The 27,928-nt window shown below is 34.3% G+C and overlaps 1 protein-coding gene across 3 annotated transcripts in view; it reads left to right on the plus strand.

The window, feature by feature from the left end:
* The window catches only part of LOC144442802 (UDP-glucose:glycoprotein glucosyltransferase 1-like), a 35,149-nt gene extending 8,559 nt beyond the window's left edge, over positions 1-26,590 (plus strand). For 2 of the 3 annotated variants that reach the window (XM_078132177.1, XM_078132175.1), the window contains exons 10-39: positions 38-101; positions 1,247-1,333; positions 2,066-2,185; positions 2,683-2,904; positions 5,504-5,632; positions 6,127-6,210; positions 6,401-6,481; positions 6,650-6,773; positions 7,565-7,663; positions 7,931-8,025; positions 8,789-8,998; positions 10,050-10,181; positions 10,659-10,760; positions 11,547-11,680; positions 11,995-12,180; positions 12,789-12,839; positions 13,794-13,932; positions 14,576-14,734; positions 15,500-15,585; positions 16,599-16,683; positions 17,162-17,250; positions 18,382-18,495; positions 18,921-19,005; positions 19,406-19,515; positions 20,370-20,442; positions 21,451-21,611; positions 22,319-22,433; positions 23,082-23,198; positions 23,826-23,979; positions 25,254-26,590. In XM_078132177.1, coding sequence (XP_077988303.1) covers positions 38-101; positions 1,247-1,333; positions 2,066-2,185; positions 2,683-2,904; positions 5,504-5,632; positions 6,127-6,210; positions 6,401-6,481; positions 6,650-6,773; positions 7,565-7,663; positions 7,931-8,025; positions 8,789-8,998; positions 10,050-10,181; positions 10,659-10,760; positions 11,547-11,680; positions 11,995-12,180; positions 12,789-12,839; positions 13,794-13,932; positions 14,576-14,734; positions 15,500-15,585; positions 16,599-16,683; positions 17,162-17,250; positions 18,382-18,495; positions 18,921-19,005; positions 19,406-19,515; positions 20,370-20,442; positions 21,451-21,611; positions 22,319-22,433; positions 23,082-23,198; positions 23,826-23,979; positions 25,254-25,273 — 3,427 coding nt within the window. In that variant the 3' untranslated portion in view covers positions 25,274-26,590. The remainder of the gene's footprint in view (positions 1-37; positions 102-1,246; positions 1,334-2,065; positions 2,186-2,682; positions 2,905-5,503; positions 5,633-6,126; positions 6,211-6,400; positions 6,482-6,649; positions 6,774-7,564; positions 7,664-7,930; positions 8,026-8,788; positions 8,999-10,049; positions 10,182-10,658; positions 10,761-11,546; positions 11,681-11,994; positions 12,181-12,788; positions 12,840-13,793; positions 13,933-14,575; positions 14,735-15,499; positions 15,586-16,598; positions 16,684-17,161; positions 17,251-18,381; positions 18,496-18,920; positions 19,006-19,405; positions 19,516-20,369; positions 20,443-21,450; positions 21,612-22,318; positions 22,434-23,081; positions 23,199-23,825; positions 23,980-25,253) is intronic. The other variant, XM_078132176.1, reaches the window with a different exon arrangement.
* Positions 26,591-27,928: the final 1,338 nt, after the last annotated feature.

Genomic DNA, 27,928 nt, shown 5'->3' on the forward strand with positions numbered 1-27,928 from the left:
TGACTGTACAGATAATTCTTACCTTTACTTTATCTAGGTTGTTAGATTTGTTACGAAGTGAAACCAAACTTATGGAAGGATTGAACTCACTAGGACTAACAGTAAGTTGTGGTAACTACTAGGTACTGATAGTAAGTTGTGGTAACTACTAGTTACTAATAGTATGTTGTGGTAACTACTAGTTACTAATAGTATGTTGTGATAACTACTAGTTACTGATAGTATGTTGTGGTAACTATTAGTTACTGACAGTATGTTGTGGTAACTACTAGTTACTGATAGTATGTTGTGGTAACTATTAGTTACTGATAGTATGTTGTGATAACTACTAGTTACTGACAGTATGTTGTGGTAACTACTAGTTACTGATAGTATGTTGTGGTAACTACTAGTTACTGATAGTATGTTGTGGTAACTACTAGTTACTGATAGTATGTTGTGGTAACTACTAGTTACTGATAGTATGTTGTGGTAACTATTAGTTAGTGACTTACAGTAAGTTGTGGTAACTATTAGTCACACGTTGGTGTGGGAACTGTTCTGTGTTTTAAGTTTTTTGTGTTCATGAAACAGACATGTATGGAACAATGAACAGATACGATAGCATAATGATCCAGTTAAACAGGCCAGTCACATACAGTCAAACAGATACCTAAGTAAGCTGGTACTTTGATATTGAAAATGAAAAGTAATACATGACTAGAATGCTTGTCATTGGCATTCACAACAGATACATAATAGTGCCGTAAGTTTGTGTACATAATATAAATATCACACCTTAGGGTATTCTATTGGAGTGTTTCTCTGTTTTTTTAGGAGTGTTGATGTGTGCATATATATATATATATATATATATATATATATATATATATATATATATATATATATATATATATGTATATATATATATATATATATATATATATATATATATATATATATATGTATATTTATATATATATATATATAGTTATATATATATATATATATATATATATATATATATATATATATATATATATTTATATATATATATATAGTTATATATATATATATATAACTGATGATCGCAATATGCGTGAAACTCCGAGTTACACCCAAGAAAGAGTTCCAGTACTACCAAAACTATATATATATATATATATATATATATATATATATATATATATATATATAAATATTTAGGAATTACGTTCCTATGTACATGTATTTGTAACCATGGTGATTATATTTTATCTTGTTTCAGGGCAGCACAATGAATAAATTTATGCAAATTTCACCAGAATCCAATGAAGCATCCTATGCCATTGATATCAGAGACCATGCAGTGGAGGTAAGAATATGCAAACAGTTGATGTCAATATGCTTTACACCATCCCAACGTAACACCACTTTAAACTTTGGATCATCAACATACAAATAAATTTCAACATCTGATAACTGAGTGAAATGCTTTAAAGAGGCGATATGGGTGAGGATTAGGTATTTATTTTGGATTTTTAATTTATAAAACAATTTTATCAAGGCTTCCTACTTGGAAAAATCAATGTGAAACAAGATATACTAATCTGTGTTTGTAACGTAAAAAGCTGAACAGAAAAAGTGTGAAAAGCTTTTGTATGTTCACTAACAAATATTTTATGCATTCATTAATTTTTTGCAATCAACTGAGTTACAACCAAGGACTTGTGTTGTTTCACATTGATTTTTCAAGGAGGATGCCAGAAAAAAATTGTTGTATATAAATTACAAAATAAATACCTAATCCTCATCCATATGACCACTTTATTTAATCAAGGTGTACTTTATATTGATGTTAGCAAATGAACCAATGTAAAAATGTTATAGATGACTTAATGACAGCAATTTTTAATGAAGTGTAGCATTTTCAGTCATACGATTCGATATGAGGGATGTTACATTTTTGTGCCAAGTTTCACACTATGTTGCCACTAGAGGGCGCTGTTCACCCAAGTTTGTGAAAACCTACAATGATGTACATGTACAAGATGAAAGGTAAGATAAATATTCTCTAATTCTACCATTTTTCATTCTTTGTTTACAGTTCATCAATGATTTGGAGACAGACAAGAAGTACAAACATTGGTATGGCACAGTTCAGGACATACTTAGACCAACATTCCCCGGAATGCTCAGACAAGTCAGGAAGAACTTCTTCCATTTGGTAAGATGGATTCCATTTGCTTTAGATTGAGTCTTTCCATCCATGGATACCATTCAATGCTGAAAATGAAACAGTAACAAAGAAGGAACACTGTGTCGGAAGAATGTTGCACTTTTGTGCCAAGTTTCACTCACCATTTTGACACTAGAGGGCGCTGTTCTCATCAATTAGAAAATCAAAAACTGTGACAAGGCGTAACACAGTCATTCACACTTGTATATTATCACTTTAGTGTAAAAGCTATGATAGCTATTTTTGTCAGTTTTTGAGTTGTCTGTAGCCAATTACACCAAACTTTTACTTGAAATCATTCAATCTTTCTGGTTAGCTAAAATACCTCTCTACTAGCCATTGTTGGTACTGTACACACTTGCTTGATGTCCATGTGTAAATAGTGGGATAAAACAGTTGAAAATCATTTTATTGTTAATAAACAATGACAGAAAAACCACTACATGCAACAACATTTTTGAAACCACAAATTCACCCGACAACAGGTCTTCATGGTAGATCCAACCAAACCAGAGAGTGGTGATATATTAGAGCAGGCTGAAGCCTTCAACATCAACAACGCTCCCGTCAGAATTGGTATTGTATTTGTTGTCAATGACAACGATGTAGATGGTAAGCACGATGCAGGCGTTGCCATGGTGAGGGCATACAACTTTGCCAAGAGTGATTATGGATCAGGAGGAAAAGCATTGAGTTTCCTGACAAAGGTAAGTTTAGGTTTTCCTTAATTTATTCACCCGACTGTATTTCACAAGATGTTTCTCCTTGTATAAGGGACCGGACAGAATTTACGGCAGAGGGGGGGCCTGGGGAGAAATTGGGGGGGCCATGAAATAAATGGGAGGCTTGAAGGGGGGGCCATGAAAATTCTCATGGTTTGAAAGGGGGGGCCGCGAAATATTTTGTCATTGAAAAAAATTAATATGTTAGAAAATTTAGCATTGCATGAGATAGCACTTGATATCGCCTTTAATATTGAATGTCTACACTTTCATTTATGTATTAAAATGGAAGTGTGTACGTTTGTATGTACCTATTTAGTGAAGCATAAAAACACTACTCAAGATTAATTTGATACACCCTGAATTACTCTTATATACTCCAAGTTGTTCACACACACACACACACACTTACACACACACATATGTATACATACATACATACATACATACATACATACATACATACATACATACATACATACATACATACATACATACATTTTAGCACTGTGGAAACAGGTTCAGTGTGTAATTACCATCAAGGATACATATGTATATATATATATATATATATATATATATATATATATATATATATATATATATATATATATATATATATATATGTATATATATATATAGTTTTGGTAGTACTGGAACTCTTTCTTGGTTGTGACTTTCTTGGTAGTTCCAGTACTACCAAAACTATTACGCTCTGCCACTGCGGTATAGAGCACTGTCTTAGCAGATTGATACTCACCGAGTTATATATATATATATATATGGTAATATACTAGCATAGGACCTGTAATTTATGTGATTAAAAAGTGACCTTTTGGTGAAAAATGTAAATACAAAAACGTCTGGCCAGATTAATTTAGATAGGTGTTTTATTTCTTTCCTTAACACTATTCTTGAGTTTCACTCAAAGATGTGAGGCAAGACTTGTCTTTCTTTCTATCTAAAACCAGTGAAATTAAACTATTTCCCTCCTCAGCATCATCAAATGCATCTATCTGTACTAAATATTGTAAAGCATTTAGATGTCTGCGTGGTGTTAAGTGTTTTTTCATCAGTGACTTTGCACTAACTTTGGTAGTTGCCTTCTGGCCGTATATACTCATCTGATCACTGTGCAGTGTATTGAATACAATTCTGAATTTGCTGTCCCCATCATGAAGTCACAAATGCCTGACACTATAGGTTTAAATATGTATGGTTTTGGAACTCAAAGCATATTGATTACATCTAAGTATTCCACAACATTCTGAATTTCTTTGCACTTTCATGAATTCACAAATGTCTTACATTTAAATACTTGTGTATTGGTAATGCATTTGGTGTAGGAAAGTGAAAGCTATATTTGTCAGACCTCAGTGTGCATAAAATCCTTAGTTTGCTAGCACTTCATGACATCACAAATGTCTGACATTAGATAGTTATTGTGTTATGAGTATAAATAGATATTTGAATACACTATGTAGGTGATGTGATGTCCTTAGATACTCCCCACAAATGTCCCCACTACAGTTTTTCACAAATCACGCATGTGAATGTGTGTTTACTCTGTGTCTGTGTCTCTGTGTATGTATCAGTGAATGACAGTTAAAACCACCACATCACATGCCTTGGTATTAAGTGATGACTACTTATGGTGTCTAGTTGGGAAATAAACAAGATTATACCACATGTGTATGATTACATGTATGGTCAAAATGTTTTATTTTGTTTTGTTTTCTAAAAAACTTCCTCAACAACCACTAAGTTGTTTGGGCTGAAATAGTAACATAATAGTAGTACCAAAAGAAATATTACAGTTGTGCTACAGTAACAAAAAAAATTGTACTCTTTTTAGTTATTGTAGGGGGCAGGATATTGTGCACTTTTTTTCTTTTTTCCCCCCTTTTTTTTGGGGGGGGGGCCATGAAATTTTTATACTTTTGAAAGGGGGGGCTGTGAAATTTTGGTCACAGTGGATGGGGGGGCCAGGAAAAAAAACAAGTCAGAGATAATTTCTCCCCAGGCCCCCCCCCCTGCCGTAAATTCTGTCCGGTCCCTAAGATACTTGTAAGACTTTTATCCTGACAAATAAAAAGTCATATTTTAAGTCTGTGTGAAAAATGTTGTAGGGATCGCCCAGGTTTCCTTTATCAGTTGCAGAAAGAAGTTGAGAGCATATATTGTTGTCAGTTTGTGTATCAACTTTCCTATCCAGGCCACTGAGGGCGTCCTTCAGTGGTCTGGTCAATATCCCATTTGACGCTTACAAAAGGCCTATAGCAGACACTGTTGTTGCATCCAGTTGATAATGTACAGAAACAATGAGGACTGCTACTCACTGGACCTTTAAAACTGAAAGAACAATCTAGTTAAATAACATTGTCAGTTATTGCGTACAGGACTTGTACCCTACCATGATGTGTTTTTATGGTTGGGGGGGGGGGGGAGACAAAAATTGAGACTGGATTTAAGAAATAAAATGTTATATTATAGTAGTAATTGGTACCAATGGTTGATAGGAAAAAAATATGTTAAAACTTTATGTAGCGTCACGATTGTTATAATTAATGTTTGTTTTTTACAGATATACCAACATGCCAAGGGTGATGATGTGAAGGTAGAGCATGTAATAGCAAGACTAAAGAAATCATTCCCTGGTGAAAGTATAGATGACATTATTGGGAAGGACTCGGATTATGATGACAAGAGAGCTGTAAGTTGGTACAACACAATTTGACATATGTTTGTAGGCAGGGACAAGGGGAGTGGGGACAATCAGTGAGCTTGTTGAACAGAACCAGTTTGTACATTGTTCCTTTACTTTAGATAGACTGTAAGATAGGTCAGGTCGCTTTGACCTCACCGGTCTCCTCAAGAGAGCGGTTGACCAATGTGTGAGGGCGCCCTGTCATGGTGTACCTTACAGAATATATTTCAGACTACTGCAGTGAAAAATTCCACTACAATTGGTTATGTCTTGTTTGTGTACCTCAGACTAAAGTTGCATCGTCAACCAAGACACAGTTATTATATCTTTATCCCATTTATAGAAAACATTAACATGGTAGATTAGAAAATTTACCAAATGTTGAAACTAAACAGATGAAGTTCTATTTATGGGTTCAGATCACTATTTTGGGGGTTAAATCCAAAGTTAGATCTATTCATTTTGTCATTACCATTTTGATGTTATTGTCTTTCTTCCAGGCTGGTAAGGCTTTCTTTGAGAAAACAGGTCTAGGAGAATTACCACAAGTATTGATCAATGGTGTACCACTCAAGAAAGATGAGGTAAGTACATTGTATTAGGAAGTTATAACAAACTACTACAGTATGCATACTGTTTGCTATGTGTCGTGACTTTTGCTAGTATAGTACAATTGCTATGCATAGATTCAGTATTTGTGGTTTGGTCATGACAGTGTTTTCACACTGAAAAAGTCACATTTAAAATCAAATTTCATCTTATCTTTTTCCATAGCTGGATGATATTGCATTTGAAGAGGCTGTTCTATCACATATCTTACAACACACACCAGATTTCCAAAGAGCAGTATGGCAGGTGAGGAGTTTGACCTTTGACCTATCTACTCTCACCCTGGACTTTGTTCCTCCACTTTCAACCAGACCTGTGGCCTATTTTTTTTCTTCAAATTGTGTTATTGAATCTGTTGTGGTATCATGGTATTTGAGGCTTTATGGCTTCCAATATGCTATTGTTGTATTCTAGGGTGAAATAAATGATCGCACCAACATACTAGACTGGACCATGTCTAGACCCAATGTAATGCCAAGACTAAACCCAAGAGTATTAACACCAGGACTGACTCACATTGATCTAAGTTCAAAACCAGGTTTGTCTAGTTCTGTTTTCATCACAGACTACTACTATCCAAGATGTCTAAATCTGTCTTCTGTTACTTAGTATTAATTTTATATAACTGTATATAATGTAGATGTTATAGGTGGCTGTATACCTAAGAGATGAATGTGTGAAAATGAAAGTGGCACAATCGTAGTGTCCATCCATCTGTTTTAGCGGCTGAACTAGATTAGTTTATTAATAACTAATTTCTAGCCTCTCACTTGCTCTTTTGAAATTTTCTATGCAGCCTGTTTGAACTAAATGCTTTCATTGTTGTCATTTCCTGACATTATTTTGGTATGGGTGAGTAAAGACTCAATCCAGTTCATTGAGAGGTATCATGTGACAAACCTATATTCAACTCTTCATTATTACATAATATGTACCAGAGATTACTTGTACTGGTGTGTGCACATACTAGTGGTATTTTCACTGCAGTGCAATACTGAAAACATTGTTCATTTTACACAAAAGCGCATGGTTGCATAGTGTCATTTTTACGGAAATGTTTTGTTTTGAATAAACATATGGTATGTATTAATAACAGAGCCACGTGAGTGCCAGTGTGGGTACTAAGGGGTATTTGCACTCGTGCTTGCAGTGTTTTCTGCTGTGCTTTCACTCGCTACACTCATGAAAGTTCTGCCACAGAGAACACTGCAAGTCACTTGTGCAAATACCCTTAGTATGCCACACTTGCATTTGCTTGTCATGGGGTTCTGTCATATTATTGCATAATGAAGTTTAACCCGTATTTATTGGTGTTATTTCTTTCCTCAGCTGAGATTGACATTGATAATTTTGATGAGTTCTCTAAACTAACGTCAGGTGATATGTCATCCACTCTTGCACAGAGTATGAAGTATCTGACAAAGAGAGGTAAGAACTTATTTTTGAGACAAGAAAGCAGTACCATTTTGCAGTCTTTTGCAAGTTCTTTAAGACTAATATTTACGTACCAATAATATGAGCCAGGTGCATTTTGTTTGCATACAAGAAGACATATTACTCGGCACATTTTTTTTTTCTGTGAAATTCATGGAAGTTAATTTTTAGTGAAAATTTACAAGATTGTGATACTGTACAGCAGTATTGTATTTTTCTCTCTCATAATTTGTTTTGTTTTGTTTTGTTTTGCAAAAACAGATGACTACAGTATCAGACCAGCTACCAACTGGGTTGTGTGTGATTTGCATGATGCTAAAGGTAGACTCCTGTTCCACGAAGCAATCAAACAGATGGTAGGTGTCAAAGGTTATATTGGTTAATGTCAAAGGTCAAATTGGTAGTGTCAAAGGTCAAATTGGTAAATGTCAATTCCAATGTGACTATACATACTATAGATAATAAACAAAATCAAATTTGAGTGTAGGAAATTAGTTTTGAGTGAAATCGAATTATTTTTTGAGGTGTTGAATCCTACATTTATATACATACTTTGCATCTCACCCTGTTCACAGTGTTATGCACAATGTTAGATAAAAATAAGTGATTTGCTTGTTATATTTGTTATATTTCGATCTTATCATCCATATTTTTGCATGAACGTCCTTTGTTTCACATGTTTAGGTTTTTGTCTTGAGCACTGACCAAATATACACTTTCCAACTTGAAGAGAGAAGGTTGGACTATCAGGCACATTGATATTGTCAGATTATAGACTGTACAAGGTGCCAAAAATTTCATATAAAAAATTATATTTGTAATTGTATTTCGACTTGTTCTGTTGGCAGCATTTTTAGGCACTTCACACCTAAAGTTAGATGTGTATCAGTGCGCCGTCTAAGTCAATTTGACGCACCATTGACACACACAATTTCTAGTGACGCACCAAAACTTGGTGTTCCCTATCTCTTACAATGTGGTGACTCCCAAGAAATCACAGTTTTTCTCATTTTGACTCACAGCAACAAAATTTGGCTATCATTAGAGGGTACACTGATGTGTGTACTATTCTTCAATTCATGTTTTTTTTTTGGTTCTGATGTGGGTTTTTTTCACTAGAAATCATCCAATAAAGTACGTTTAGGAGTGATCCATAATCCCAGCATTGAACCACAGGAAGATACTCATTGGTTGGCAAAGGCTGTTAACGCTGCACTAAAAACACAAAACAGAAACTATGCCAAAAATTTCATCGTTAAAATGCTAAAAGATGAAAATATAGTAGCTATCGAAAAGGGTGAGAAGACGTTGGAAGACCTTACAGTTCATGTAAGTATTATATATTATTATTCCAGTGATGTTTTACCAAACTGGTCAATTTGATTGAAAAGTGGAACGCCACTCCAGAAAAATAAGGCATTTTCATAAACTATGAGTTCTGGAGAGTCATTTCATGATTTTGCATCACCTACAATTACTTGAAATTTCAGTGAAACATCAAGTTGATCACAATCCTTTATACATTATCTTTGCTATGGGCTATTGCATCATGGGAGTCAGCAGAAATAATTATTCATTGTTTAACAATGAATATTCATGAGATATGTTTTACCCTGAAGGGAATAAGCTCGTAGGTGTTGAATATTCATTGACAATTTACTTTCATCTCAAATTTTTGCCTCTTACTTCTTACATCTAAACAAGAGGTTTACAGAACAAAATGCGTGTATTTTTTTACGCGATAACAACACTTTTATTACTGAACACAGGATTGTGGTTGAAGGGAGAGATGTCTACATTCATTCAGCTTTTGATACTTCCCTCAATAACAATCATGCTGTGTTCAGCAGTAAAAGTGTTGTTATTACCCTGGGAATTGTGCCTTTGGATTTTCTAAGATAGACACAAACTAAAACAATTGTCCAATATATTGATACAACTGTGATAAGCTATTGAATGGACATTGGTTTAATTATAGTCTCAGTAGGGAGGCGTCTCTGCAAACTAGTTTTATTTATAGTTCCATGAACTTGCAGTGTAGCTGTTTTGGGACTTCCAATGTTTATACTATCTTGATCACAGGGTGATTAGAATCACACAACAGAGGAACCGCTATCACCCACTTGTGTAATCTACTACAGTGAAGAACAATAGATTTAGTTTGCGTCTATCTTAGAAAACCAAAGGCTTGATTACCAGTGTCATATCTATCAAGTAAAACAACAACCTAAACTTACAAAATGATCAACTTTGATCATAAATGTATATGTTACATATAGTCTTCTGACTAGCATGGTATGTTTTACCTGTATAAGTTTTCAGAGAGTAAGTCTGTACCAGGTCCTTTGTTTTTTGTAAGTTTTGTGCTTTCTCTTCACAGGGTATGGATGTGACTGCTTTTAATGACGCCTATGCAAAGAGTACTGTTAAATTTATCCAATCACATCAGTACTTCAGTCAGTTTGTTCTCAATGTAGCACCTGGTCAGAGAGCAGTACTAACCAATGGGAAGGTAAGAATTGTTAATTTCAGTCGTTTTTGTTCAAATTAACACCTGGTGAGAAAGCAGTACTAACCAATGGAAAGTAAGAATTATTAACTTCAGAAGTTAACTCACTCCTGATTGGTTGAATGCATACTATCACTGTACTACATGTACTACACTGTCAGTAGAGCTTTATGTCTGATTTCACATTGTCTGCTATTAACTTACTTCTGATTGGTTGAGCAGCAATTTTTGTTTTCGCATTCAACACTATTTTTATATGATGATTTTCACCTAGTCTCTGGCATCAAATTTTTGGCAGGCAATACATTTGTGATCACATGCCCTCACTGGCATTATACGGTATTTTGATTAGTTATGCAGACAGTAGATAAGAAATTAAAATCCAAGAGAGATATAAAAATAAATCCTTAATGTTGTAAGCCTATATGTCTAGTTATTATCTTGTGCTTCTTAACACATACTGATAATGGTTCTTTATAGATATTTGGTCCCTTCAAAAGTGACGAAGAATTTCTCTTGGAAGATTTTAATCTAGTGGAGAAGTTTGTAACTGGTGTAGCAGCTGAAAGTATACAGAAAACGGTAAGACTTTATGCTGATAATGCAATAACAAATACATTTATTTTTAATCTTATTCTGTATTTTGTAATGAGAAATGTTATAGAAATTTAAGAATACATCAATACTCTACAAGTTGTGATATTGGGCTTTCCTAAAGTGATCTCATGCTATACACCCAGTAAGACTGTGATTCCTGGCTTAGAACTGTAACTGTTTAACTCTTATCCTATTGTAGTGTAAATAGGAAGAATGGAAAACAGTGGACTGACTGTACAATAGATACACATTTATGTTCAAGTTAGGGAGTTAGCGAAATGTAGAACAGTGGATTGACTACAATAGATTATGGATACATATTTGTATTCAAGTTATTGAGTTACGATGGATTGTAGAACACATGTGGACTAACTGTACAGTAGATATACATTGGTATTCAAATTAGAGAGATAGGGTAGTATGTAGAACAGTGGACTGACTGTGCTATAGATACACATTAAATTTTGTATTCCAGCTAGGGAGTTAGGGGAATGTAGAACAGTGGACCAACTATACAATAAAAGCTTAGGGAGTTTAGGTAGAATGTCAACCAGTAGACTGATTATATAATAGATATGTAATAAGTCTTGGTTACATCAAACCAGGTACCCATTTATACAGTTAGATAGATCATAGCACAAGTGGTGCAAATCTTGTTTAAGTTGTTATGGCTGTGTTAGGTATCAATCATGCAATGTGCACAGTTTAAACCAGCTTCTCTAACGATTTGAACATCCATGCAATGACAGTGTATTTGACATACAATCACAGGTCAACAGTCTAAAACTAAGCAGAGAAGAGGAGGACGGTTTGAGTGACTTGGTTATGAAGATAGACGCTTTGTTGACGGCAAGTCCACAATCTGAGGAGAGAAAAGATGTCAGTTTTAGAGCCACAGAACATAGGTATGGTAAACAAAGTAATGAGAATATGAGATAATAAACATGGTATGATTTCATGAGTTTCCCTTTCATCCTATCACTGCTGTTCTGATTATGTGATCTAAGGCTGAAATGAAACAATATGAAAAAATGAATGTTTTCACATACATGTATGTATATGCCTTGTACCATGCATCATATCACATACATGGTTCATGACCATATACCTCAATTTAAAAAAAATGAATGTGTGAAACTGCATTTGGTGCTTGTATTTTTTCACACCAGTACACAAGGAGATCATAATTGTGACATTTTTCTGTCGTTGTGTCTTTCAGCGTTCTAACTTTAGAGCCAGAAGATAATGATTCCATTGTATTTGATGTGGTAGCCATATTGGATCCCTTGACAAGAGAAGCACAGAAATGGACAGCTTTGTTCATTTCACTAATGGACATAGCTAATGTTAAATTACAACTCTTTCTAAACTGTAGAGAGAAACTGTCAGAAATGCCATTGAAAAAGTAAGTGTATAGAGAAACTAAGAAATGGCATTGAAAATGTAAGTGTAGAGAGAATCTGAGAAGTCCCTTTGAAAAGTAAGTGAGGAGAGTGTGGAAAATATCAGATATGCCACTCAAAAAGTATGTCTGTCAACCTCGCTGTGGGCTCTCATAGTCATCATTCCATAGTCTCATTGACAGGCATTTATATATAACCCTATACTTTTACTAGAAAAACATTTAGGTCTCCTGTAACAAAGGGAGACCTAAAGGAAGGTGTAAAAATGGACAGTTTTCAAAACTTTCAAGCACACTTTAGGGATGATTGCACTATGTCACATAATCTCAATAAACAAACTTTGTTCGGGGGGGGGGGGGGGTTCTGGTGTTAATGCAATTGCTAGCTGAACTTCATGTTCACACTTCTAACCAAATTTCGAAAACTTTCACACCTTCAGTGATAACACGTTTTATATTAACTACTGAGATGTTGATTATAATTTACTGCTAATGGCATATACAGTGGTGGGTTTCTGGTACAATAAAGTTTTTACCATGTTTTTACATTGTATTGACCATAGTGGTGTGAGTGCTACAATTTTACAATGGTACATTATTCTTTATTTCAGTTTTTATCGCTACGTCTTGGAATCAGAGGTTGGGTTTAGACCAGATGGAAGGTATGTCAAATGTAATTCTGTTTCTTTGAAATAATTTCTTGTTACAATGTTTTTAGCATTCATGGCATCTTTAAACCACCCATTCTCACATTTATTACTGTACTTTATATTAAACAGCTTCCGGAAAACTTTCGTAAATTCTATTCCACTTTGGAAAGGTATCTTTTTTTGATTGATAAAGGGTCAATAGATATGCTGCTCACTGTAGACATATCAAATCATGACATAAACTTGCATTTGACACTTTCATTTTCAAGATTAACCCATGTAAAAAGTTGCCATTTGGCCAAAAAATTGCCCAATTTTTTGGTATTTGCCAAAATATTGGCCAATATTTTGGGAAGTCTCAAAATATTGGCAAATATTTTGGCAAATACCAAAAAATTGGGCAATTTTTTGGCCAAATGGCAACTTTTTACATGGGTTAATCTTGAAAATGAAAGTGTCAAATGCAAGTTTGTGTCATGATTTTATATGTCTACAGTGAGCAGCATATCTATTAACCCTTTATCAATCAAAAAAAGATACCTTTCCAAAGTGGAATAGAATTTCCGAAAGTTTCCCGGAAGCTGTTATTAGTACTCATCTGTAAAGTGACTTCCAAAATGTATGTCATGATCATAGTTCTGTACAATTATTACCCCATGGCACATATCTATATTGATGCAATGGCCCAAGTTACTTCCTCACCTCCCTGGGCAGCATACATGTACAATCGACTACAGCCACTGTAAGCACATAGGATTCACATTGCAACCCTCTGTACTATCAGGTCCCCAATTATACAGCTGCATTGAATGAAACACACAATTGTTGAGAAGTTGTTACACAACTTTATCAATTTGTAACTTTGGTTCCTGCATGTAATACATAAAACACTCTTTCCCAACACTGGTTATTGTTTTGCAAGATACAATGTAATTACTAATTTCTGGTGATGTATTTTGTGTTTAGTTTCACAGCAGGTCCCATTGCCAAGTTCAGTGATATGCCACAGGACCCATTATTTACACTTAATATGATTACACCAGAGGGCTGGTTGGTAGAGTCAGTCAGGTCACCATATGACTTAGACAATATCAAACTACAAGAAGTAAGTCACTTTGTACTTATTGCTAGAATGATGTTGGTTTGGTGTTTCACTCATGTGACATGTTTTTGACACAGAGCTAGACACATTTCAACTCTAGACTAACAATAACAGAGACACAATAAACACAGCAGGATCCTTTGCCCAATCACATTGAACACTGATAAGCACTGCTATTCTTTCACAGTGCAGTAGAAACAGGCTTCTAATGAAAACATTACACATTGACTTGATGATTTTTAATGGCTTCAATTCTTTATTTGCTAATTGGTAATCAACATATCAACTTGACTATTTCTACATCCCCACTGTGTGTGGCACCTATGTAATTGTTTCTTTTTCATTAGAAGTTGTCTGAGGGTGTGTAATAAATGTCATGTTGCATGAGTGAAACACCAAGCCTGCATCATTTTAGCTGTAAATATATGAAAATGCAGTTCTCAGTGTTTTTAATTTGACCATAAGAATAATGAACCCTCTTGATGTGTCTTAATATTATCTGTTATAGGAATAAATGTTAAGTATATATGAATTTAAAAAAAAGAATTCAGTAGTATTAGAATAAATATTTTTGTAAATACAAAAAATGTGATATATTTAAGGAAAAATTTCATTTTTGGATTTCTTTTATTATGATGTTTTACAGGTAGATAATTATGTGTATGGACATTTTGAGTTGGAATACTTACTACTAGAAGGGCATTGTATTGACCTGACGACAGGTCAACCACCTAGAGGTTTACAGTTTACCTTGGGTACTAAAAACCAACCCGTCACCGTGGATACAATCGTCATGGCAAACTTGGTAAGAGATGCTGATTGGCTGTTGTGCTCTTGAAGTTTCTGAAGATGTTAGTAATGATGAATACTGTAGGAATACTATGACATCATGAACAAGTCATAGAAAACACATCCCCTATCAACAACAACACTGACAACAACAACAACAACAACAACAACAACAACAAATGTATGGTACCATAGAAGTCATGGTTTAATGTTAAAGCTGCACTAGCTGCAACTGAGGCGTTTTTTTTTTCCGAAAAATATAATAACTTGATCATAATATCGTACACCCTGTTGTATTAGTTTGCATATCTGTACACATAGTATGATGCAATACATCTAATCAAATTGATTTTTTTGGGTCCGCACCCAAAAATCAGCACTCCCAACGAATCACAATTGCGAGTTCTTAATATTGGTATTTTAACAATTTTCATTGACTGTATTGTGGTTTTCTGATCGAAAAATGATACTCCAGTTACACAAGTACAGTTTTCATATGGTGACATTCAAAACCAAGCTTTTGCTCAAGATTTAAATTTGCTGCTACACTACCTATAATATAGACTGCTAATTAACATATACAGCGTCGTTTTATAAGTAATTGGCTAATTTTTAGTGAATATATCTCTCGGCAATTGATAGAAAAAATGTTGTAGTTGCAGCTAGTGCAAGTTTAATATTTGAATACTGTAACAGTTTCAGTATGAAGGATAAATACGTTTTCTTGTAACCTAGGTTACTGAGAAATAGCTTGGTTGAGTTCTTCCTTATCTGATTTTAGGGATACTTCCAACTGAAGGCCAAACCTGGTGCTTGGATGTTAAGATTAAGACAAGGGAGATCAGCAGAAATATATGAAGTTGCTAGGTAACCAATTAATACATAGCTTCTCAATTATATTTTTTTTTTGTTATTCTTGAGCTTTTTTTTTTATTGTGCTATCATGCTAGGCAGATTGATTTCGAAATTTTGTCTGTTTCTCATTACTTTCGGCTTTTCTGTTAATATTTTTCTATTTTTGAATTTTTTCTGTTCAAAAGCTTTGATAATTATTATGTGTACCAGTAATTATTGATATTTGCAATACTGAAAAGATTATTGCATGATTTTATGCAAAATTTGCATGCATGAACACTCAGACACTTTCTGTTTGGGATGAACACAATTGTATGTAGTAATGACAGAACCCCATGACATAGGCAATTCCATGTCAGAATTGGTACTCATTCTGTTTGCACTCTAGTTTGTGAGATACTAGTACACCGTGACTGACGCCCACACACATCGGTCAACCCCTTTCACACATACAGAGCAGGCCGGTGAGGGCAGAGTGACACAACATATCTTACAGTCTATTGACACTCATGCATGGTTGTAATCATAATCATAATAATCTTTATTTCTTATAAAGCACATTACATTAAAAATAATCACAATGTGCTGTAGAACTGACAGGAAAAAATAAACAAAACATTAAAGACAACAAAAATACACTATTTGAAAAACTGTTACCAAATTTCCAGACATTAGAAAAATACTAGTAAAATGGTGCACATGCAAGAAAGTAAAATATCTAAAATTGAATTATCTAAACAGGTAAGTTTTGTCTTTTAAACTGTCGACTGAAGAAGCAGTTCGGATCTGTGAGGGCAAGGCATTCCATAGATTTTGTGATGTTTTCTGCTGAATATTCACTGTCTTCGCTCTCCAAGTAGAATTGCAGAGATCATTATAGAAATTTGTGCTAATTTCCCAAGTACACAACCTTCGCACTTATATCATGGGGTTCTGGTATATTATCAGTCATGAAAACTCTGTACTGGTACAAAGCCTGTCATAGCAAAAATCCAAAATTTTGTCACTTTGTTAATTTTTGACAGCCATGGAGGAACTGACACCCCAGACAACTCGAATGATGTCATCGCTGTCATGGATAGTTTTAAAAGTAAAATCCTTCGTCTGAAGGTAAGTTGATACTTTACAAAACAAACAATACAATTATAAATTTCAAATTTGTACTAGTCATACACACCATGACTGTGATGATTTGTAGTACAAATTTGAAAACTATTATACTGACATGAGTTATTTAAATTACATTTAATTGTGTATGTAGTACAATCTCGCAAGAAAGTGAATATGAAACCTCCAAGCCCAATGGACTTTTATGTCACTTTTAAACATGAATTTAAAGAAAAATAAAGCGATAAAATAAATAAATGCATAATAACAAGTCAAAGGTTAAATAAATAAATTTTACATAACTAGCTAGGTCTGTACAACCAAGTTTTCCTTCTAAGGAAGGCCTTTTTTATAAATTGTAACTATCAAAAAGACACTCAAAAAAAGGAAAGGTAAAAAGACAACAATAAACAGCAATCAGGTATAAATATCGCATGATTGTCTCTATTTTGATATCTGTTATAACTTGGTCCACTTTTAGGTACAGAAAAAGCCTGATAAATTAGATGAAGACTTGTTATCAGGTGATGGTGAGGAATCAGATGGTGGTATATGGGATTCAATATCAAGGTAACTACATGTACAGACAAGGTGTTCACCAAATCTGTCTCTGTGCATTATTTGACTCAGCTTGTTTTTTTGAAGAGTCAAAATAAGTTTAAAATGTTGAACGCAGGATTTCAGTGTATGTGTGCTGCTTTGAACTTGTTTGGATGTTTGGGTTTGTTTTTTGTTGTTTTGTACCAGCTTGTGTGGACTGGTTTGAACTGGTTTGTGTAACAACTGGCTTTAGCTGGTTTTTACTAGCATCTAAGAACTGGTTTGAACCGGTTTGTGTGAACTGCCTGTAGCTAGTTTTACTAGCACATGTGGACTGGTTTAAACCAGTTTATAGAACCTGCTTTTTCCAGAATTTGAATCTGTTTGTATGAAATTCTGTGAATTTAATTTGGAATTTTCAGGTAGTGGACTGAACGTATGAAGTAGTACAGCAAATATTTGAGTAACTTAATTTCAACACTTTAATTTTTATTCCCAAAAATGATTTGTTTTACCATATTCCATTATTTTGACATGTTGACTAAGGGAATGAAATTTCACTCCTAAAAATCATATGCAAGTGGTGCATCTGTAATCATTGAAATTGAAAGAAGGTGTCAGTCATTCATTTTGTACAAGTCATGGTGTCTGTCTTGGGTGAAAGTCATTACTCCTTCAAATTTATAAAAAAAATCAGAATTTGAATGTTTGCTTTTGTAATCATTCTCATCGCAAGTGTGGCATTTAAGTGTTAAAAGTCATTCAGTTATTTTGAGCTCGTGTATCAGTTCTTGTAAGTTTGTTGCTTGTCAGTCATAACTGATAGATGTACCAATGTAAAATCAATCCATGCATTCATGCCCCTAGTATTACTATATAAGAGCAAACCTTTTCATTGCTATTTTCAACTCTAATTTCATGTTCTGTTTTCTGTCTGTCTCCTTTCCTTACGATCCGTCGCTTTCCCTGCATGTCTTGCCTTACTTCCTTGTGTGTGTTCTCTCTGTTGTGTCCATAACTGCCAATAACTTGTCTTCCGGTCTCTTTGCTTTCCATGGCTGCCAATAACCTGTCTCTGTGTCTTTCTACTACTGTTTGGCCGTTATACTCTTGTTCTATTCCTATGTGATGCTTGCATGCCTCTATGTGTGGCTTATATAGTTCATTTTCCAGTTTTACTGGAGGCAGCGGAAAGAAGAAATCAGATGAAGAGAAAGACAAGACATTGAATATCTTCTCACTGGCATCTGGTCATCTTTATGAAAGATTCCTTAGGTAAGTAGTACAGCATTTGACCCTTGACCTTTACACCCCTCTTGACCTTTAAACCCTTCTTGACCTTTACATCCCGCTTTTTCATAATGTGGCATTTCTTCTTGGGAGAAAATAACTGAAAATTCATGATGAAAAATTGGTTTTCCACCCCTCCTCAATTGAGTCCGTTCCCTGTTTAGTAAAATTTTTTTAAGTGGAAGTTTTTTACACCAAGATGGCAAATCTTGTCATCAATTTTTTTGATACTGTTGTAGAGATATCTGTGTTTGTCATTTTATGGCTCTCCGTTATCACACAAACAAGAAAACAATATAAAAACATATCTCTCAAACACTGCCACTAGAGGGCACACTTGTATGGCATGGTGAACATCAATACATTCTATATGATACCTTATCTATGTGTTTTGTTTCATCTGGTTTCAGAATTATGATGCTCAGTGTATTGAAGAACACACAGTCTCCCGTCAAGTTCTGGTTCCTTAAAAACTACCTTTCACCCACATTCAAGGTAAGTGTTTCAAGACATGAAACTTTATAGTGGTCATCCGATATGCATGTGTGATCTTACTTTTATCTGTTGACAAGTATGATGTGTCATATGTTATCACAGTCACTATATAATATGCTCTTGCCCCATCTCAAGTCTGATCACCATGTTGAATTTCACTTATTTACATGACATCAGTTTTCTCAGTAGTGTTACATTTCTGGTAACATCCATAATGTTGCCGTGTATATTTTGGGGACTTCCAGTGTTCAAACTATCTTGATTATAAGTGTAGTGTATCACTCTGAAAAACAAATAATTTTTAGTTTGTCTCAGTTGCTGAGTGTAGTATATATACATGTATTTGAAGTTTTCATATAATCACACTGAATTTACACTATTTCATCTTCCTCTTCTCCAGGAGTTCATTCCTCACATGGCTAAGGAGTATGGATTTGACTATGAACTAGTACAGTACAAATGGCCAAGATGGCTGCATCAACAAACTGAAAAACAGAGAATTATATGGGGGTAAGAATTGGTTATCTTTGAACTTGACTGACTTGTGTTCTATGCTTTCGATTGAGTTTTATGTAATGTTTGTGGAAAAGATTTATTTTTGACTGTTTTTGAAAAGGTTTATTTTTGACTTTTTATCAAGAGTGATATTAAAGTGGCAATATGGACGAGGATTGGGTATTCGTTTTTGGATTTTTAATTTATAAAATAATTTTATCACGGCTTCCTGTTTGAAAAATCAGTGTGAAACAACATATGTTAAGATCTTGTTTGTGACTAAATGAATTACAATCAATCAATCAATCAATCAAGCAATCACTCAATCAATCAAATTTCTATTGGGCCTATTTCCAGAGCAATGTTCTGTTCAGTAGTGCTGAATGGCTAAAGCACACCATAGGCTTTGGTGAACAAATAAGTCTGCAGTTTTGTTTTGAAACAATCCAGGCTTGAGGCAAAGATTAAAACAATTTGTAAAATATTTGTTATTGTACATACGACGTTGTACACATTTTTTTTTGGATTTTTCCAATGTAATAAGTAACAAACAAGGAATTGGTCTGTTGTTTAACATTGATTTTTCAAGTAGTAAGCCATGATGAAATTGTTTTAGAAATTAAAAAATCCAAGATATTAAAATACCAAATCCTCATTTGTATGGCTACTATAAAGTAAGGTTGTTTATTGATTTTATTTCAAAATTTAAATGCATAATACCATGTATTTGAATACTGTTACATATAAATTCCTCATGTACTGATGCCATGAATCAGTAAAAAGTACTAGACTGTAAGTCTGTTTATTCATAAGACCCAAACCTGCCTGCTTTCGTTTCATACTCACATTATATTGTTGTTTTTTCACAGATATAAAATTCTTTTCCTGGATGTCCTGTTTCCTCTTGATGTCCAGAAGATTATATTTGTAGATGCAGATCAGGTACTTACAGCAATTATTATTATTGATTTTTATTTATTTTTACCCTAAATTTACTCGAATTTAGTCTCCAAAGTGAATGTTATAGTTTCTAAGCTATCAACACTATAGTGTACTGAATTTATGTCAGTTTGCCAGCTCAAGAATAAGATTTCCTGAATTTTATTATTTTCATCATTATCATAAGCAAGACTCCAGAGGCACACCAGGGTTGTCAGTGGTTAAACATCATTGAAAACCACAGACCACTTTACAATAGTCTAGTGCTATCCTTTATTGAATCTTAAGATCCTTCTTCCAGTCTAGCTCAATAAAGTCCTGAGAAGGATGAGATGAAATTTAAAAATTCATCCACAGCCACCCACACAGTCATTAACATCATGTCTTTGTTTAATCGATCACAAAAGTCTGCCCAATGATCCGTTAGTGCTTATTGGGGAGAGTTACGTAATTTCTAAATATGGTATATTTGTCTGATCAGGATGTTACTTATAGTTATACATTGTTTACATCATTTATAACAGTTGGGGTTTACTCATTTGTATGAACAATGTTTGATTCATGATTGAGTCAGTTTGACCAGACGTGGTTATGAGAGATCACGTTGGCATCCAAACTAAAATATGACACCACAAAACACTCTAGCTTTTGTGAGAATGTAGCTAAGTGGTTAGCTTGTGCACCTCTTACCCTTGCAGACTTATTGAAACCCGCACAGCACTGGCTGAGTTTGACTAAAAAAATTAACCAAATCTGTATGTAAGCAGGCTGGTGCTCAGCTTGATTCTACCAAACAACGCCTGTTTCTTAAATCTTTCATTAACACCAGGGCACTAGGATGCTGCTCAGTGATGAACATTTAATAAAATTTCCAAATTTATTTTGACCAATAAAATTATTTCCATCGTTAGTACATTGATTTCGAGTTTATAGTACATTGATTTCGAGTTTATGGTTACTCTTTGCAATTGCTGCATCTTTTCAATCTTTGTGTTACTTATTTTTTTACAGATTGTAAGAACTGATCTTCAAGAATTAGCTGATTTTGACTTAGAGGGTGCCCCGTATGGCTACACACCATTCTGTGATAGCAGAAAAGAAATGAATGGATTTAGATTCTGGAAGTCAGGATACTGGGCTAGTCACCTCGCTGGTAGAAAATACCATATTAGGTGAGTGGCAAAACATACCATATTAGGTCAGTGACATACCATATTAGGTCATTGATAAAACATACCATATTAGGTCATTGATAAAACTACCATATTAGGTCATTTATAAAACATACCATATTAGGTCATTGACAAAACATACATGTACCATATTAGGTCATTGATAAACATACCATATTAGGTCATTTATAAAACATACCATATTAGGTCATTGATAAAACTACCATATTAGGTCATTTATAAATCATACCATATTAGGTCATTGATAAAACTACCATATTAGGTCATTGACAAAACATACCATATTAGGTCATTGATAAAACAAAGCACTTTTTGTCTTTGATTAGAGTCAAATTATGCTGATGTTATTTCTAAACAGTTCTAAATTTTGGTTGTGACTCCTACCAAAGTATCTTGGAATATTAACAAATGATAAACATCTAGGAAGCATCCTACTTGTAACCTCCAAATATTCTCTACCAGAAAATTATGCAAATGTTTGGTCTGCAAATGGTTCCCAGGGAGTAAGTGCATTATTAATTCTGGTGTATTGCATTCATGTACCAAGTGGTCACAACAGACTTGTAAATATAAATAATGCATTTTTACATTGGTGCTCTCTCTGTAAAGATTTTATGCAAATGGAGGTAAATCTAAATTGTATGCAGTATATATAATTTGTCCATGTTTGTATTTTCACTATCCAGTGCTTTATATGTGGTTGATTTGAAGAAGTTCAGACGAATAGCAGCAGGTGATAGACTACGTGGTCAATACCAGGGTCTCAGTCAGGATCCAAACAGTTTATCTAACTTAGATCAGGTAAATATGGTGACCTTGAACTACAGCTGAATTCCAGCAGAAGAAAGTAAACTGTGCAGGAACGAAAGTCGGAACACAGGGAGAAGAGAGCTCTCTTTTATATGAGTTTGCTCATCACTGAATGTTTGTTCCATATGTGATAATAACCCAGTAGATAAGAAATAAAGCAAATTGTGGCTGTAACCACACTCCTAATAATGAGATTAGTGGTGTTTTAATTTAGATAAGAGGAGAAGAATGGACAAGATGTCTTTATTTAGTCAATAAAGAGAGAATTATATAAAGCTGAAAGAGAGAAAAGTAGCCAGGGAAAGAAGGAAAAAAAGTTTTATATCAACACAAAAATCAACAAATCAATTGATCAATATCACAGTGACACAAAATAAGTTTTATTTCACCATAAAAATTAATCATTCAATTGATCAATCATTCAGTCAAATAATCAATCAATCAATCAATATATTGATCAATCATTTACACGCTCACTTCTCCCTGTGGTATTAGTTGAATAGAGTTTGTTGAGATACTCCTGACTTTTTTTTGGATTTTGAAAGTTACAATGTAATCCATGACTGTGATGTATTGATACTTTGAAATCGTACGTAACCGTTTCAGTGTTAATCAATATATCTTCTTCTTTTCTTGCAGGATTTACCCAACAATATGATACATCAAGTTGCCATAAAATCATTACCACAGGAATGGCTATGGTGTGAAACATGGTGTAGTGATAGTGAATTGAGTAGAGCTAAAACAATAGATTTGGTAAGTATAGGGGAGGGTAGGGGAGGAGGGGGACATGGTGTAGTGAGAGTGAATTGAGTAGAGCTAAAACAATAGATTTGGTAAGTATAGGGGAGGGGGTTGGAGGGGTTGGAGGGGAGGGGAACATGATGTAGTGATAGTGAATTGGGTAGAGCTAAAACAATAGATTTGGTAAGTAATGGGGAGGGTTGGGGGACATGGTGTAGTGATAGTGAATTGAGTAGAGCTAAAACAATAGATTTGGTAAGTATAGGGGAGGGGAACATGATGTAGTGATAGTGAATTGGGTAGAGCTAAAACAATAGATTTGGTAAGTATAGGGGGAGGGGTGAGGTGGAGGGGAGGGGAACATGGTGTAGTGATAGTGAACTAGAGGTTTATATTTGTAGTGATAGTGAAGTAGAGGTTTATATTTGTAAGTATAGGGGGAGGGGTGAGGTGGAGGGATACGTTTGTAGTGATTGTAAATTGAGTAGATCACTAGTATGTTATGAATTATTATGTAAAGTAGCCATAAAACTGTTCTTATCAAATGATGGAATGTAATACAAGTTTCTGTTCATTTATGGTCCAATGTCAGCAGTTGTAAATTCTCTGCTTTACTGGTTTTCCTATTTCTGTTTTCAGTGTAATAACCCATTAACTAAAGAACCTAAACTGACAGCAGCAATGAGAATTGTTCCAGAATGGACAGACTATGATAATGAAATAAAAGCATTCCAGGATAGATTATCAAATAATACCTCAAAATCCAGTAAAAAAACTCACCAAACAAAAAAAGGTAAGTCAGCTGAATTGGCCATTCCATACTGCAAACAGGAAATTGAGAATACAGCGCCCTCACTCAAATTAGGGGTATCATCACCTCATAGTATCGTTTTTAAGAGATTTGTTCCTTGTTATTCCGTAAGGAAGTGTACATCAGGGATGTTTTTCTCATTGTTCAGACATCGAAGAAAGCAGCCGTGCTCTATGATTAACCGTGTACCCTATACCATGTAAACCACCAAGGTACATACAGACAGGAAGTAGAGCACCACCATGGCATATTTTGGAAAGGCCTATTCCATGGAAAATACATTATTCTGAAAATGTATGCTGAATGATTGTGTCGTCCACCGTAGATGGATCAAAATCTAATCAAGATCTAATTTACCATTCCAAAGTAACTATATTTTACAGTCCAGCAGAATTCCAAGCTTACAGTTACATAAAAAATTTAATGAGATTTATCTAACAGAAGGATAAGTTGAATTGATTTCGCGTCTCAATAAAATAAATAAATATATGCAAAGTGTCACAAATATCTATATCAGTAAATAATAAAGTGAATAAAAATGCATGGTAGAATGTAAGTGTTTGACAATGTTCAGTGATAATTTCCTCTGTATAATAATTGAATAATAATCTGTGCTGTATACTGGATAGTTATGTCGAGGCGCTGTTCAGATTACACAGTTAAAATTTTGATTTGAAAAACAGTTGTCTGACAGAGCTGTAGAAAAAGTTAGTTTTAAAACAAAAGGATGGTCTTACGTAATTCTTATGGCTCCACTGATAAGATAACACTAATGTGAGAATGTTAGATTCAAAACATTGATTTAAAGTCCATGTCAGATGAGGATTGAAATTTGGTTGAAAAAACAATTGGCTGGCAGAGCTATACATAAGTTGGCCAAGAACAAAAAAATATATCCTATGTAATCCTTATGATGCCATTGATGAGATAACACTAAAGGATCGACACTCTGGTCTACAAGCTTTCCATTTGTCTCTCAACAAGTCCAGCCTCCCACAAATTCACTAATCACAATATTTGTATCACTAGAGATCAAACTCTTTATTTTATATGGATCATAATTATAATCATTTTCAAAGGGGAATTACAGCGCCACTAACTGTACCAGTATTAAAGTCGTTTTAAAACTCAGAAAATATATTTTTATGTTTGTGCAAAAATCATTTCTCAAGAATATCCAGTTTTTGTCTCTTTCTCAATGACATTAACTGTTTGTTCATTTCTCATTAACATGGATTTTTTATTTATATCCACAGATTCACATCAGGAGCTTTAACATCCAAAGAAGTTTTTTCTTTAGAAAACAAAAAAAAACAAAATACTAAAAACATCTCAACTTTTTCTTCAACTACAAAAGACTACTTTTTTTTCCTAGTCAGTAACCATAAGTTATGTTGTAGAAACTTCCTTGACTTTCACTTCCAGAACAAGTATAGCTATGTACACTGTCGGAAAACAAACTATGGAAATATGGAAACAGATTAATTTTCATTTTTGGAAGATTTATAATGTTATATCATCACGGCGTAAACAGATATGTTTTACTTAAACAGCTAATGAAAGGGGAACACTATTCTAGGAAATACAGACATTTCCATAAAAGATGGGTTCTAGAGAATCAATTCATGATTTTACATCACCTACAATTACTTGTGATTTCATAGAAATATCAAGTTGATCAGATGCTTTTATAAGGCATCTTTGCTGTGGGCCATTGCATCATGGGAGTATATTCGAAATAATATATTCATGGTTACACAATGAATATTCATGAGTCCTGAGTGCCTATTCCCTTCAGTGTAAAACATATAATGAATATTCATTCGTTTCCTGGAGTGGTTTTCCCCTTTGGTATGTGATAATGCTGTGAAATCAATAGAAAGTTACCGAGGTATGTATGATACAGAAACTGTCAGTGGTAGTGATTTGCCTTCAGTGGTATATTTATAGTTAGGCTAATGTTATTACAACCCTTGCACTCGTTGTCTAGAAATGCTATTGATCAGAACGTCGTTTTATCAGTAGTGGATATATAAACCTGGCTTTGTAGGTGCCGGAAAGTCCTCTCATTATCACACCATCAAACAGACATATATTGATACAAAATATCATTTTCTCTCGCTGATGTAAGTTCATGCCAAGTTCTTATCAGTTTGTTTATGTCTGTGAAAGTTAGTCATATTTGCCGTATACAATATGTCTAGCTTTCACAGACAAAATTAATAGAGGCATCGCATGCTTCTACATCTCAGGCACCCACCGTTGTTTTTTTTTTGTATCAAAGTATGACTGTTTGATAGTGTGATAAGGAGAAGACTTCTCGGCGCCTTCAAAGCCAGTTTTGATCGTCCACCACTGATAAAACAATGTTCTGATCAGCAGCGTTTCTAGACAACTGGTGCAAAGGTGGTAATATATTCTTCAAATCATACCATTTCATCAATACACCGAAATAACCAACTATTATAGGGTATTTGTGACAGTTACAGCATGTATTACATTCTCTTTCATACCAAACTCGTCATTTGGTATAATTTTTTTGAGCATTTTCTCACATTTTAACACATTCTTCCATGCAAAACATTGTATATTTTCGTGATATTTTGTTGAAAACAATGTAAAACAAATTCCCATGATTCTGAAAAAAATATAAAGCTATTTCATCAATAACATTTTTAAAATGTTGTGTCTGTCAAATCTTTAATTCTTAGTATAAGTGATGCCTTCTACCATATCAAATTGTCAAGCAACACGGCATAATGATGAGCAATAATTACCCATGACGCCCTCAACGTTGGGGTGTCCGGATTGCTCTTGTTCTGGTGTCGGTTTAGCGCTCATTTCCAGTCACGTTGACTCGTGACATTGGTATCATTAACGGACATTGTATACCTTTCAAAGTGGAAATGTATCCTGTTTGGCTGTGTTCTTCACACATACGTAAATATACTGTTAGAACTTGGAAGGGGGCGAAATGTCGATGCCGACGAAAGATGCGAAATCACAACTTGTGACGTCGACTTGCTCATTATGGCTCTTCCATAAGGTGTGCACTAACATTGAATTGCCTTTTCGGCCTCTAATGAAAATAATTTTCCGGGTTTTTCTCGTTAATGGAGTATTTTCATCACAGCAAAATCCGTCACTTTATGAAAGTCATGGTTTACTAAATGAGAGGGTCAATATTGCGTTGATTTTGAGTGTTTTGAGGGAATGTATGAAAAAGTCGAATTTTCGAAAATGATGACGAGAATTGGACAAATGTAGTGCCCAGAACTAATCCCTGGGGCACTCCACAAGTTACTGTATTTGATGCCGCTGAACAAACATACTACTGGCGATTGTGTTAATAATCCTAAAACCACAGCAAGGATAAACCTCTAAATACTATAATGATGAAGTTTGCACAACAGTTACTGTACATCATGGTTGACAGTATCAAAAGCTTAAGCGAAATCGATGAAAATTTATTTCTTTAAATGTCTCTCAAGTGCCCACTTCATTAAACGATATCTTTAAAAAACGCCTATAAGGATTACCTTTATCCGGGATAAGATTACGACAAAAAATAATACAGATTTCCGAACAATTTACTCGTTGCTGTATCAATAATAAAATCAATGGTGACACAAAGGTGGAAATGTCACAAGGCTACAGTGTATTAGTTAATCCGGCTATCACAAACTTGTCATCGGTGGTTTTGATCTTCAGGGAATTTATACAGCCAGCAGCGATCCCTTTGGAACGCGATGATATAGCGTAAGTTTAGAATCTGTATTCTATTGTATACCGGACGTTTTCAAGAAATCGTCGAAACCGAAACAGATCGACTTCGCTTAATATTTTGAATAGACTAATGCATTAACTTGATATTAAAGGACTGTCATTTATAACTGGCTTGAGCTTAATGTTTTTGATGGGTTCACTACCG

The sequence above is a fragment of the Glandiceps talaboti genome, chromosome 11 (assembly GCF_964340395.1).
Source record: "Glandiceps talaboti chromosome 11, keGlaTala1.1, whole genome shotgun sequence".
Taxonomy (NCBI): Eukaryota; Metazoa; Hemichordata; class Enteropneusta; family Spengelidae; genus Glandiceps; species Glandiceps talaboti.